This window comes from Peromyscus maniculatus, chromosome 1 (assembly GCF_049852395.1).
Source record: "Peromyscus maniculatus bairdii isolate BWxNUB_F1_BW_parent chromosome 1, HU_Pman_BW_mat_3.1, whole genome shotgun sequence".
NCBI lineage: Eukaryota > Metazoa > Chordata > Mammalia > Rodentia > Cricetidae > Peromyscus > Peromyscus maniculatus.
The window spans coordinates 52,969,839-52,984,028 of record NC_134852.1 but is presented as its reverse complement, the minus strand read 5'-3'; the positions used below and the strand labels follow the sequence as shown (position 1 = coordinate 52,984,028).

The following is a 14,190-nucleotide window of genomic DNA, read 5'->3' as shown; positions in this document are numbered from 1 at the left end:
AGGGGCTGGTCACAGGAAGCAGTATTTTTGAGAAAGGTCTACCCGGCGGCAATTACCAAAGCTGTCTTTAGGATATTGAACCTGGATAAAAGTGTGAGCATTGCCGGGAAGTAGTGGTGCACATCTTCAATCTCAGCACTCAGGAGGCAGAGGCAGGCTGATCTCTGTGAGTTCAAGGCCAGCCTGGTCTATAGGGTAAGTTCCAGGACAGCCAAGATTATACAGAGAAACCCTGTTTGGGGTGTGTAGGGGGAGTGTAAGCATTGGTAAATTCTAAAGCCTTGTCCCCTTGCCTTTATTACTCTAATCAAAGTTCACTGAACCATCACAGAATGTCTCACAACCGCTACATTTTCTTACTATTTTTCTCCCAATATCTCACAGTTAGAAAAACAATGAAAGTGTCCAAGAGAAAAAAGGCAGATTTGCAAAAGGGACCTTCGGTGATATCAATTGAACAAAGAAGGGCTAGGAAACTCCTTCAAGATGAAATCCAGGATGCTTTCTTAATGCCAGAGCTCAGCTCTGAGCAAACCACGGAAAAACAGGAAGTAGTGATGAAGGCAGTCAAAGAGGTCCTGGACATCCTGGGAGCCACAGATAGAGAAGCAACCATTAAGCAAAGAGAAACTTACCTTAAAACGCTTTTGAAACAAGCAGTGAGAAAAGAAAAAGTAGCACAGCAGGAGCTGAAAGAAGGTCTTTCAGAGATGGCTGCTGAAACACCCAAGAAAGAAGTCCAAAAGGGACTCCTACCACCTACTGAGCCAGAAAAAGACACAATGAAGACATATGAAAAGTTGAGTCATGGGTTGGCGGGGACCCCCGGGCGTATGAGCCGATTAGACAGGAAGTCTTGGCGAGAGGATATCTGCAACCTTCTCACTTCAAGAATAGCGAGTTCTTATCCAGACACGGAAAGGGACCTGGGTAAAGAACTGCAGGATTTGGCTGAGGTGGTGCTCACCGACAAACCCAGCTTGGCTCTCTTCCAAGACATATGTCCTGAGAGAAGGGTCTCACGAACCATGCCATCAGAACCTAAGGCAGTTGTGCAGGAACCATCTGTCCCTAGAAGAAAGGTGGCTAAAAAAGCTATCAAGGAGGAAGTGCCAGTGCCAGTTCAAAAGGACATAAGCTTTCTGAAGAAACACAAGATATCTTCTCCAAAAGGCAAGAAAAAGATGATGGATGTCTCAGACAGTCATTGGCCCTTGGAGAAAAAGAAAAGTAAGGCAATGGTCACGAAACCAGGCAAACAGAAAGGAGAAAGAGTTGGAGACAAAGAGGAGTTGATAAAGCTTGAAGAGAAAATGAGATTGATAAAGCCGGAGGAAACAAAAAAGGAAAAAATAAAATTAATCCCAGATGAGAAGGAACCAGCCCACCCAGAGGAGACACTAATACGTGATGAAGAGACACCTGCTGCCCCTCAAAAGCTGTTAACTATGGAAGACCAGAAGTCACTTCAAGAAGAAATAGCCCACCCAGAGGAGACATTAACACTTGATGAAGAGACACCTGCTGCCCCTCAAAAGCTCTTAACTATGGAAGACCAGAAGTTACTTCAAGAAGAAATAGCCCAACCAGAGGAGACACTAATACGTGATGAAGAGACACCTGCTGCCCCTCAAAAGCTGATAACTATGGAAGACCAGAAGTTACTTCAAGAAGAAATAGGTCTAACTAGAAAAGAAAAGAAACAACTTAGAAAAGAAAAGAAGACAAAACTGATCATGGATGAGAAGAAACCAACCCATCCAGAAAAGACAATGATGCTGGACAAAGAAATGTATGAATTCCCCCAAAAAGTGTTCAGTACAGAAGACGTGAAGTTAGCTCTTGAAGAAAAGGAACTGCCTAGACACGAGAAGAAGCTACATAAAGAAGAAAAGGAAGCAGTCTCAGAAGAAGGAACGATGGCCCTGGAAAAGAAAAAGTGGGATGGGCAAAAGATTATGGAAGCCCATGAGGAGAACATGAGGGCCAGGCAACTGAGAAAGCGCAGAGAGAGGAAGCACAGAAAGAGGAAGCAGGGAGAGGAAGAGAAGGAAGAGGAAGAGCCTGGGGAAGAAAAGCAACTGATCCCAGATGTAGAGGAACAAGTTGAGGAAAGGAGGCTACAGCCTCAGGAAGAGAAGAAACAGAGAACTGAGGAGGGTGAGGAGGAAACATATTCTCCAGAAGAGGAGGAAACATTTGAGGAAGAAAGTGAGGAAACATCTGAGGAAGAAAGTGAGGAAACATCTGAGGAAGGAAGTGAGGAAACATCTGAGGAAGGAAGTGAGGAAGCATTGGAAAGGGAGAGCCTGACAGAGCAAGAGGATATATTGGCTCAAACACAAGATTGGCCTACAGAAGAAGAAAAAGAAGCTGATAGACTAGTCAGGGAAGAGGATGAACAACAGTGGGAAGAGTGGCCAGAGCAGGAGTTGGGACAAGAGCAGGAAGAGGAAGAGGAAGCCATGGAGAAAAAACATTTAGCTCAGGAAAGAGAGAGACTGGACCTAGGAGAGAAGGGAGAATTCGAAAAAATGAAGAAAGTTAGGCCCACCTGGAAAGGGAGAAGAAAAGCTTACCGGAGAAAGAGAAGGGCCCTGAAAGATACAAGGATAACTGAAGGAGACAGGAGAGCATTCTGGGAAAAAGAGAAAATGGGGCTAGCAAAGGAAGAGGAGAAGGGGGAGGAGGAGGGGGAGGAAGAGGGAGGGGAAGAGGAGGAAGGGGAGGAAGAGGAGGAAGAGGAGGAAATGAGGAAACAGAAAGAAGCAGCCAAAGAAGAAGAGAAATGGAGAGCTGAAAAAGAAAGATTATTCATTATAAGAAGTCAACTGACTCTGAAAGAGGAAGAAGAGCCTGAGCCTGTGAAAATAACACAGCGGCCAAGGGAGAGATTAATGGTAGTCCCGGAAGACGAGACAATACAGGAAAAATGGCTTGCAGAAAAAAAGAAACAGGCAAAGAAAAGGGAGAAAGCAACTGAAGGAAGAAAAGAGAGAACCAAGAAAAAAGAGAAACCAGTTCTACAGAGTGAGAAAGAGGAGAGTCAGTTCCAGGAGGAGGAGAAAGAGATTGAACAGAAAAAACAATTGGTTCCAGAAGAAGAGAAAGTGATGCTACAAAAGGAGAGTCCTCAGGCTGGTGAACTCGAGAGCCGGTTCCAGGAAAAAGAGGAAGTGATATTGACCCCAGAAGACTGGGAAAAGAGACAGGAAAATCAGGCTAAAGCCAAGGAAAGAATGGGGCTAGGAAAGGAAAAGACAGAAGTAACCTTAAAAGAAGAACAAATTAAGAAAAAACAAGATAAATTGTTCCAGGGAGAGAGGAAATTAACCGATATCTTTAGGATGAAGCGGGGGCATGTTGTTAAGGATAAGAAAAAAGGCAGAGAGGAAAGAAAGCAGGCAGTTAAGGAGCAGGCTGTGGAAAGTGGGGGTCTTCCTAAAGAGATGGAAGCTGGTGCCAAGAAAAAACTAGAGGCGAAAGAGACGCAACTGCTGAGGGACCTGGCTGGGATACTTAGAGAAGCAGGTTCAATGCCTTTGGGGGAGACAAACATACTAGCAGAAGAGCATATGCTCCCTGGTATGAGAGTTATTGGCCGAGGATGGGAAGTTCTTAAGAAACAGGGGGTAAAAACTGAAGAGAGGAAGCAGGCCGGGAAAGAGAGAAAGCGAGAAGGTGACAGGCTGATCGAGAAAGCCCAGTTGGAGGAGGACTGCAAGTTCTTAAGGAAGAACCAGGAGATGATTTCCCTGGATAGAGCCCAGGTAGAGACACTGCTGACGAGGCTCCAGGAGGGACAGCTCTTAAAGCAAAAGCAGCTAGCAGAGCTCAGCAAGCACATTGAAGAGAGAAAGCCAGGAAAGATGCAGCTGAAGTGGCTGCTGGACAATGTCAGATGTTGCCTCTTTGAGGAATGGGCTGAGGAGAAAATGGAGAAAGGCTTAACTTATCCAGAAAGTGCAGGGGTGCCTAAGGAGGAGAAGGAAAAGGAGAGGATAGAGGAAGGCGAAGAGGAAGAGGAGGCTGAGCCCAAGAAAAAGAAAAGGAGGTACCTGAAGAGAAAGGTCAGTTTGAGTGAAGAGGACTTACAGCACTTGACTGAGGAACAAAGGAAAAGGAGGCTGATCCAAAAAAGGAAAATGGAAAAGAGGTTGGCTGAGAAGAAAAAGAAGCTGAGTGCACAGGAGGGCCTAGATGAAGAAGAGGAGGGACATCTCATCCAAGAAGAGTTGGGGCATGTTGGGGAGGAGGACAAGGCCAGGGAAGATGAGAAGGGTGTTCTTAGTGTGGAAGAAGAGAGCCCAAGTGAGAAAAGCCTGAGAGAAAAAAGCTTGAGTGAAGCAAGCTTGAGTGAAAAAAGTTTGAGTGAGAAAAGCCTGAGAGAAAAAAGCCTGAGAGAAAAAAGCCCAAGAGAAAAAGGCCCAAGAGAAAAAGGCCCAAGAGAAAAAAGCCCAAGAGAAAAAAGCCCAAGTGAGGAAAGCCTGAGAGAAAAAAGGCTCAGAGAAAAAAGCCCAAGAGAAAAAAGGCTGAGAGATAAAAGGCTGAGAGAAAAAAGCCCAAGAGAAAAAAGCCCAGGTGAGGAAAGCCTGAGAGAAAAAAGGCTGAGAGAAAAAAGTCCAAGTGAGGAAAGCCTGAGAGAAAAAAGGCTGAGAGAAAAAAGCCAGAGAGAAAAAAGCCCAAGTGAGGAAAGCCTGAGAGAAAAAGACCTGAAAGAAAAAAGGCTGAGAGAAAAAAGGCTGAGAGCAAAAAGCCCAAGTGAGGAAAGGCTGAGAGAAAAAGACCTGAGAGAAAAAAAGCTGAGAGAAAAAAGGCTGAGAGCAAAAAGCCCAAGTGAGGAAAGGCTGAGAGAAAAAGACCTGAGAGAAAAAAGGCTGAGAGAAAAAAGCCCAAGAGAAAAAAGCCCAAGTGAGGAAAGCCTGAGAGAAAAAGACCTGAGAGAAAAAAGCCCAAGTGAGGAAAGCCTGAGAGAAAAAAGGCTGAGAGAAAAAAGGCTGAGAGAAAAAAGGCTGAGAGAAAAAAGGCTGAGAGAAAAAAGCCCAAGTGAGGAAAGCCTGAGAGAAAAAGGCCTAAGAGAAAAAAGCCCAAGTGAGGAAAGCCTGAGAGAAAAAAGGCTGAGAGAAAAAAGCCAGAGAGAAAAAAGGCTGAGAGAAAAAAGCATGAGAGAAAAAAGCCCAGGTGAGGAAAGCCTGACAGAAAAAAGCCAGAGAGAAAAAAGCCTGAGAGAAAAAAGGCTGAGAGAAAAAAGCCCAAGTGAGGAAAGCCTGAGAGAAAAAAGCATGAGAGAAAAAAGCCCAAGTGAGGAAAGGCTGAGAGAAAAAAGCCTGAGAGAAAAAAGGCTGAGAGAAAAAAGCCCAAGTGAGGAAAGGCTGAGAGAAAAAAGGCTGAGAGAAAAAAGGCTGAGAGAAAAAAGGCTGAGAGAAAAAAGCCCAAGTGAGGAAAGCCTGAGAGAAAAAAGCCCTAGTGAGGAGGAATTGAGTCTCAGTGAAGAGGAGAGCCTCAGTGAAGAGGAATTGAGTCTCAGTGAGGAAGAGAGCCTGAGTGAGGAGGAGGAAGAGAGCCTGAGTGAGGAGGAAGAGGAGGAGGAAGAAGAGGAGAGGAAGGAGAAAAAGAAGAGACTTAAAGACACCTTGATTTTAAAAAAGGAAAGAGTGTTGAAATCGAAAGCAGCCTTTCCCAAACCGTGGTGGAAAATTGAAGCTCTTGCTGAGGAGAGGGAGGGTATAGTTGGACAGAAAATACTTTTTAAGAAAGAAGGCTTGCTTGATGGAAAGAGAGATTCTACATTAACAGACAAAAGCCACTTAGTAATTCCACACCAGGTGCCCCCAGGGGAGAAAGAGGAAATATTCCTGAGGGAGCTGAAGGGAAGATGGGCTACTCAATTTCTTGAGGTACCCCCCAGGACAAGCTCACGGGGAAGACAAGAGATTGTGATCTTGGGAAAAGACAGAAAGGATTTTTTACAAGTCACAGGAACTAGCTTAGAGATTCAAATCCCAGAGTGGCTCCAGAGACCAGAGTTGGAATTACCCATTACCCTACAACCACAGACACCTAAAGGTGACAAGTCGAGTTGGCTTGTTCCACTGGAGGACACTAAGGACCGGGTTGTACCTCCTGCCCTGGCCTCTCCTGAAAAGTTTCCTGGAAGATATAAAAGCACAGCCTATGCAGGAGCAAGCATCTCCCATGAGGGCTGGGTAACTGATGCCTTTGGGAGGCTTGAAGCAGGAGAACAGCTTTCCAGGGAGAGTTTCCATCGACTGCACCAACTCCTCAGAGACTTCTGCTCACCCAGTTACTGGGAGGGGATACAGCTTTCCAATCTGAAGACCATTGTTCAGCACCTAGATGTAGACCGAACAGGTCTATCACAACCCCGTAAAGACGTTTTTAGTCCCCTGCACTTAAAAGTGATCCCTCCGTTTAAAAGAAAAGAAGAGCGGTGGCAGACATCATCCTCTATCCCTGAACCAATGGTCATTTCAACCACCCAAACTCAAACCCCAGAAGCCTTCAGCTGGGATCCCTCTGCTGTCAAGGACACAGAGCACCTTTATCCAACCAGAAGGGATGGTCTTGGAGCTGCCTATCCCTTTATGGATAGAAACGCCCTGGCTTTAATGTTCAAGGACTTCCCAGATTCAAGGGCAAGGAAGATAGTACCTATCCCTGGACCAGTGTCATCACTGATCCCCAGTAGGACTACAGACTCAAAGGCTGTACATTGGCAGCTTTTAGATAAGTCACACAGAAGCGCCCGTATGCAGCAGTTATCAGACACCCTCAAAGACGTTGAGATGCGACACTTTTATCCTGACCAAAGAGACATCCTCACAGGGGCCCATGCATCTGTAGACAGACAAACTTTGGCCCTGATGTATCAAAAGGAACTCAAGGCTCTTAAGAGAAAAGGCAGGTTTCCCATATTGGCCAAATTGGAGAAGACAAAGCCTATCTCAGAAAAAAGAGAAGCGCTGCCTTCGTGGGAGACGTTTGTGGCGCTCTACCATGTTTTGCAGATGCTACAGCAGCGGTATGCCAAAGACATGACTACTTGGATGGAAAAGTTTTACCAGCTCATGGACCTGTACCAGATTAAGTCCCCCCGAATCCAGAGGCTGCTGCAGGACCTGCTACTGAGAAAACAGACCCAGTCCCAAGAGTTTGTCTCCAAAGAGACTCTCAAGGCCGTGAAGCTAGTGCCCGGAGAGCGGCTGTTCTACCATCTGTTTTGCCGTGGCTCTGGTGCCCCTGCAGGTTCCCTTAAATTCTGGAATGTGATACCCCTCTCTGGGAAGAACAATGTGGATACCGTCCAACCTGTGGGAATTGCCCAGTATGGGTTCCTAGAACTCGCCTGGAAAAGCTTACCTCAAGTCAATCCTTACTTGGTCAAAAAACTGCCCCCCGTTCCCCTTCATCCTCACTAACAGGGCCTGCTATCAGGACTCTGAAATCGTTCTGGAAACGAGCCTGGGACACAGATTTTAAGCCTCTTGACTTGTTCCCCATGTCGAGGAGTGGGCTGTACTAGGACCCACCTCCACTCAGCTACCATGTACGAAATAAAATGCCAGTTCCTCATTCTTAACAAATACTCTGCTTTCTTTTTCTTCAAGCCTAGAATCTCCAGGAAAGTGGCCAGTGGAAATGGTTACCTTTTATATTAAGGGGAACAATTGTTTCTCAGTTAATGGAGCGCATACATTCCTCTGTGGGCAGGAGCTAGTATCTGCTTCCTTTAAGTCTGTCCTAGCATGTTTCTCGCCCTCCCTCTGATTAATATTTATTGTCCTTAGGGGCTCTGGGAAATTTATTTATGCAGCATTAATAGAAAAATCAGAGACAGCCCATTAATTTTGTCTCTCCACAAACTTGCACCTTGACTAACTTCCTAAACATCTCTAAGCCTTGCTGTTCTTGCCTACATAATGGGGGTATAGAATGAAATAGTAGTTTAATGGTTTATTTATGTGCATGCATGTGTGTGTGTGTGTGTGCATGTGCCATGTGTGTGTAGGTACCCATAGATGCCAGGAGAGGGTGTTGAATCCCCTGGAGCTGGAGTTGTAGATGGTTCTGAGCTGCTGGACGTGAACACTGGGACCACACTTGAGTGCTCTGTAAGAGCCATCTCTCCAACCCAAAACAATGGATTCCAGAACCAACTTGACAGCCAGAAGAACCTGTAGTCTAGATCTTGCTCTGGCAGCTACTAGGTCTTTGATCTTTGTTTTGCCTTCCTCCGAGTAAAAATGGTGATATTGAGGCCTACCTCGGAGGCATGCACAGCACAGTTCCTATAAGACAGATTTTTGCCGTATTCTTTTGTTGACATAGGGCACTGCCAGACTTACTATGCAGTCAAAATTGGCTTTGAACTTGTGGCAGTCCCCCACCTCTACCTCTTAAATTCTTCAATTACAGATGTGTACTACATCTGGCTATATTTTGATTTTCTATGTTTAATTTAAAAAAGGAGAATCATCTGGCTTTCAATTTCAGGAGCTACTCACATAAACATGTTAAGTATATGAATGAATTCATTTAACAATGAGCTGGGAAATTTTGAGTGGATGTAATTCCGTTATTTAAGTCTTATCTAGGGATATATTAGACTGTAAGACTGCTTTAAAGGTTTATTTTTATTTTCTGGGCATGCATGTTTGCCTGCGTGTGTGTATGTATAACAATGTGTGCCTGGTACCAGTAGAAGTCATAGAGGATGTCAGATTCTCTGGAATTAGAGTCATGGATGGTTGTGAGCTGCCATGTGGGTACTGGGAACCAAACCTGGGTCACTGAAAGAGCAGCCAGTGCCATGACTGTATATTTTTTCCATGACTGAATTTTCAATATAGACTCTAACCTGTCACATGAGGTCAGGTGTGGAATTTTATACTTATATCATTATGTTGGTGATCAAAAAGTTTCAGATTTTGGGGGCTTGAGAGATGGCTCGATAATTAAGAGCACTTGCTGTTCTTGCAAAGGTCCTGTGTTTGATTCCCAATACTCACATGGCAGCTCACAACTATCTGTAATTCCAGTTCCAGGGGATTCAGTGCCCTCTTCTGATCTAATCGGGCATCAGGCACACATGCGGTGCACAGATATAAATGCAGGCAAAACATCTATACATAAAAAATAATTTTATTAAGTTTCAGATTTTGATCTAGCTATGTCAGTTTTGGGTACACAGGCATCTAAGCATACAACAGATACCTGCACCCACAAATATACTGCAGCACTGTGCATGATAACTAAGATAAAGAATCCACCTAGGCATCTTGTCCACAAATGAATGGATAAAGAAAGCATAGTATCTAAATAAAATGAAATTTTAATCAACCATAAATAAAAAAATAATTTTCAAGAACATGGATAGAACCAGAGCTCGCAATGTTAAATGAAATAAGCCAGATTCAGAAAGACAAATATTACATATTTTCTCATATGCAGCTTCTAGAACTAAAAAAGCAAAAAATCTGATATTAGAGGGAGGCTATTTTGGAAGAGAAAGGGTACTAAGGGTGAAGGCAAGCAAGGGCATGGTAGTAGGGTGAGTACAATCCAAGTATATGAGGTACATACATTAGATATGGTTTAATTTAGACAGTATCAGCTAAATTAATCCTCTTGAACTCAGAGTTACTGGGACTAGTGACAGAAAAGCAATACAAATGGCTTGGGATCAACTTAAGTGTTACCTCACATGTGGGAGGTCTGGTGACCATGTATTCAATATTTGAAGCTAGGCATAGTGGTGCATACCTTTAATTCCAGCACTCAGGAGGCAGAGGTAGGCATATTTCTGTGAGTTTGAGGCTGGGATAACCAGGCCTACATAGAGAGACCTTATTTCAAACATAAATAGATATACAAGCCTATGAGCAGCACTTCCTATTCAAACCATAACAATGACCCACAAGGAAATTATTTAAAATTCAGGAGGTAGAACAGTCAATGATAAGTATCCCATACTCTTCAAAACTATAAACAGTGGAGCTGGAAATGGCTCAGTCAGCAAAGTGCTTGCTGTACAAACACAAATACCTGAATTTGTTCTCTGTGGGCACCCAGAGACTCCCTAGCAAGGCCTTGAGGTCAGACAATCTGAGCTTGCTTTACCCAGAAGGGCTGCATAATAGGATGATTTGACCAAGGGTGTGGCTACCAGGTGTTTTGAAGGGTCTACACTTCGCTGTATGTTGTGCTTTGATCTTGAAAGGGGAAGCCTTTTTTGCCTCTCCCCTCGGTAGTGTATAAAAAGCCCATTAGAATAAAACTCTAGGTGACTGGGTATTGACCCAGGGCCCTCCCGAAGCTGTCCTGTGTCTCTGTCTTTCTTGTCATCTAGGTCTATGTTTCTTTTTTTTTAACCCTTCAATATTTATTTCTAACTACTAAAACATTTTTTATAAATTAAAAACTTCTTGATAATTTCACACATGAGTACCTTATTTATATCGTTTCCACTCCTCCCTCTCCCATCTACTAGCATATTTTTTACCCTCCATTAAAGGAACATAATTTACCTTGGTTTCATATATATATACCTTTTGTTTGTTTTTTTTAAATTTACTTTAGGTCTATATTTCTATCTAATACTTCCCCATTCCTCTCTCCTCCTCTCAAGAACCCTTCGACAGGTCGGAACTGGACTCCTACATATGGTGCCCCAAAGTGGGGCTTGGGTACAGAGGATAAAGAGAAGGAACACCGCAGGTTAAGTGGGCATGCTCGGATAATTAATAGGGATGCAGTGATTTTCTTTTTGGGGAGTAAAATTGTAAATATAGAACAGGGTAATAGTAGACCGCTATTTTAAAAATAGCCCGAGGGGCTAAAGTTATGCTGCAGCAAGTCTATCATCTATCTATCTATCATCTATCTATCTATCTATCTATCTATCTATCTATCTATCTATCTATCATCTATCTATCATCTATTTATCTATTTATGTATGTATGTATCTATCTATCATGTATCTATTTATCATCTATGTATGTATGTATGTATGTATGTATGTCTCTATCTATCTATCATCTAAAGATGAGTAAGTCATAAGAGTTTTTGTGAAGTATAGGCTTAGGTATAATAGAAAGTAGTGTAAAGTAGACCAGATTTTCCTGAGCACAGGACCTAGGTCCTCATCAACTCCACAAATCCTCTGACTGAAATCCTGAGTCCTCACCTGAAAGGGTCTCAGCTGAACTGCCTTAGTTCCTGTTTCCTTTATATACCTTTCTCTGCCCTGCTGTCACTTCCTGGGATTAAAGGCGTGTGTGCTTCCCAGTACTGGGATTAAAGGTGTGTGCCACCACTGCCTGGCTCTGTTTCCAGTATGGCCTTGAGCTCACAGAGATCCAGACAGATCTGTGCCTCCCGAGTGATAGGATTAAGGATGTGTGCCACCACTGTCTGGCCTCTATATCTAATCTGGTGGCTGACTCTGTCCTCTGATCCTCTGGCAAACTTTATTGGGGTACACAATATATCACCACAGATCAAGATGTGAGCTCTCAGCTGCTGTTCTCTCACTGTGCCTTTGTTCCAATCATCATGGACTCTAACTCAGAGCAACCATAAGCCAAATTAAATATTTTCTTTTGTAAATTGCCTTGGTCATGGTGTTTTGCCATAGCAATATAAAAGTGACTTAAGATACTGTCACACCTAGAGCCACCTTTAACATATCTCAATTGAGCAATTATCTTTATCACAGTGATCTGTTGCCATGTCTATGATGGTGTGGATTGAAAGAAAATGGCTCCCGTAGGGAGTGGCACTATCAGAAGGTGTGACTTTGTTGGAACAGGTATGGCCCAGGCTGGAGGAAATGTGTCACTGTGGGTGGGGATGGGCTTTGAGGTCTTCTTTGTTCAAGCTATGCTCAGTTTGACACACAGTTGCTTCTGCTGCCTATGGATCAAGATGTAGAACTCTCAGCTCCCTCTCCAGCACCATGTCTGCCTGCGTGCCACCATTGCCACTTGCCATGACGATAATGGACTAAGTCTCTGAACTGTATAAGCCAGCCCCAATTAAATGATTTTCCTTTATAAGAGTTGCTGTGGTCGTGGTGTCTCTTCACAGCAGTAGAAATCCTAAGACAGAGGTACTGTCTTGATTCTCTTCATCCATGTAGGAAAGCCCATCCCACAGTCAGCAGGTCCATTTCCTCTGCAGATTGTCTTGGACAACATAAGAAAACTATATAAATATGAGCCAGAGCATAAACCTGCAAGCAGCATTCTTCTATGGTTTTTGTCACCAGATTGCTGCCTTGAGATTCTGCCCTGACTCCCCTCAGTAATGAACAATAACCTGGAAGTATAAGATATAATAAACCCTTTCCTTCCCAAGTTGCTTTTGGTCAGAGGGCTTTATGACAGCACCAGAGTGAAACTGGGACAGACGGTAGCAGAGGGTTTCCAGGAGAATGTCCCTGTGGCTCCCGTATTTGAATACTTTGTTTCCAGCTGGTAGCAGTATTTGGGGAGGTCTGGGGGTACAGCCTTGCTGGAGGATATATGTCCCTGGGGTCAGCTTTCAGAAAATCCCCCTACCCCTTCCACTTTGCCATCTGCTTCGAACTTTCAATTCCAGATGTGAGCTCTCAATGCTGTCCTGCCACCATGCCTGCCTCCAGCTGCCATGCTTCCCCACTATCATGGACTCTGGCCGTCTGTGAACAGTAAACCCAAAGAAACTCTTTCTTCTCCAACTTGCCTTGGCCACGGTCTTTTATCATAGCAATGGAAAAGTAACTAAATACAGGTAGATAGAGGCAAGGATATGTGATAAGGTAAATAGAGGAAAACATTAATTGTGGAATCTAGGTGGGAATCTTGTGCTCATTATACAAGCATTTAACTATTCTATATGTTTGAATTTTATGGTAATATGTTTGGAAAATAGTAGAAAATTGTTAACAAAAGCAAAGCATGTTCATGTTTAAAAGCACAGATAACAATTGTTTTTCTCAAATTAATGTTTCATTTTATTAATTTTTAATTATAAAAATTTTCACAAGCACATTCTTCCTTGATCAACACCACAAATCCTAGAACACTGTCAAATCCAAGCCTTATTATAAAATTTAACTTTTCACCAGATTCACCCATCATATGAGTCTGCAAAACTGGACCAGCCTTTCCCTGTATGAGGAGACTGCTGTTCTCTGGAGGCGGAGCCACTGTTATGGCTGTAGGGTCTATAAATAAACTATAGCGTTTTACATGGCAAACAACAGGTAATCAAGAAATAGATTTCAAATGAATATAAGCCTGAAAAAGAAAGTGATTAAATATACCATAAATTGTAATAAATAGAACTGAACCCAGTGGCAGAAGCCTATAATACCAATGACTCAGGAGGCTACATCAGGGGAACAGGAGTTCAAGACCAGTCTGGAGTGCAAAGTGAGTTCTGAGTCAGCCTGAAAAATACTTAAAAGTTATTACACAGAGAGCTCAGGGTGTGGTTTAGTGGTAGAGCACTTGCCTATCATAATAAGACCTTAGTTCAGTCCTTAATATTGCAAGAAAAAAATTTCCAGCAAAGAGGAGGCAGTAATGCACTGCAGAAACTCACTAGCTCTGTGACTGCCATATTCCTATTTGGACCTTGTCTCTCCAGTCCAACTTACAAACAATTATGTACTACATTTAACTGACAGAGTGTTCCTTATCCAAAAGTATGGCTCAGTCTGTGCTTCACACATGCCTTCACTTGGGCAACTGGCAAGCGTTTTACTGGCATCTTATCTGTAAAACATGATGACAACACCCTTGAAAATCCTTCAACAGGAATTTTCGAACAGCACTAGGGACAGCTCTTTGGTGAGAAGACTGTCCTGTTTATTGCAGGGGTTGGGGCATCCCTGCCTTACACCCTTTGTGTTGCTTTCTATGTTAACATGAAAAACTGAGTTTGAATCCCCAGCATCCAAATAGAAAAAAAATATGTAACCCCAGTACTGGGCAGGGTGTGGAGATAGGAAGGGCCTGGGGCTGGATGGCCAGGTAGTCTGAGCAACTTATAAGCTTCAGATTTAGTGAGACAGCCTATCTCAAAAACTAAGGTGGAGAGTGAATTTACACACACATTCACACACACACACACACACACACACACACACACACACACACACACACGTCAAACCAATTTGACAAA

General features: G+C 43.5%; 1 protein-coding gene across 1 annotated transcript in view; it reads left to right on the top strand.

Moving 5' to 3' along the window:
- Window positions 1-7,604, top strand: part of LOC143274524 (uncharacterized) — a 34,829-nt gene extending 27,225 nt beyond the window's left edge. Inside the window, exon 6 of the mRNA XM_076577851.1 lies at window positions 385-7,604. Coding sequence (XP_076433966.1) covers window positions 385-7,439 — 7,055 coding nt within the window. The 3' untranslated portion in view covers window positions 7,440-7,604. The remainder of the gene's footprint in view (window positions 1-384) is intronic.
- The last annotated feature ends 6,586 nt before the right edge of the window (window positions 7,605-14,190 follow it).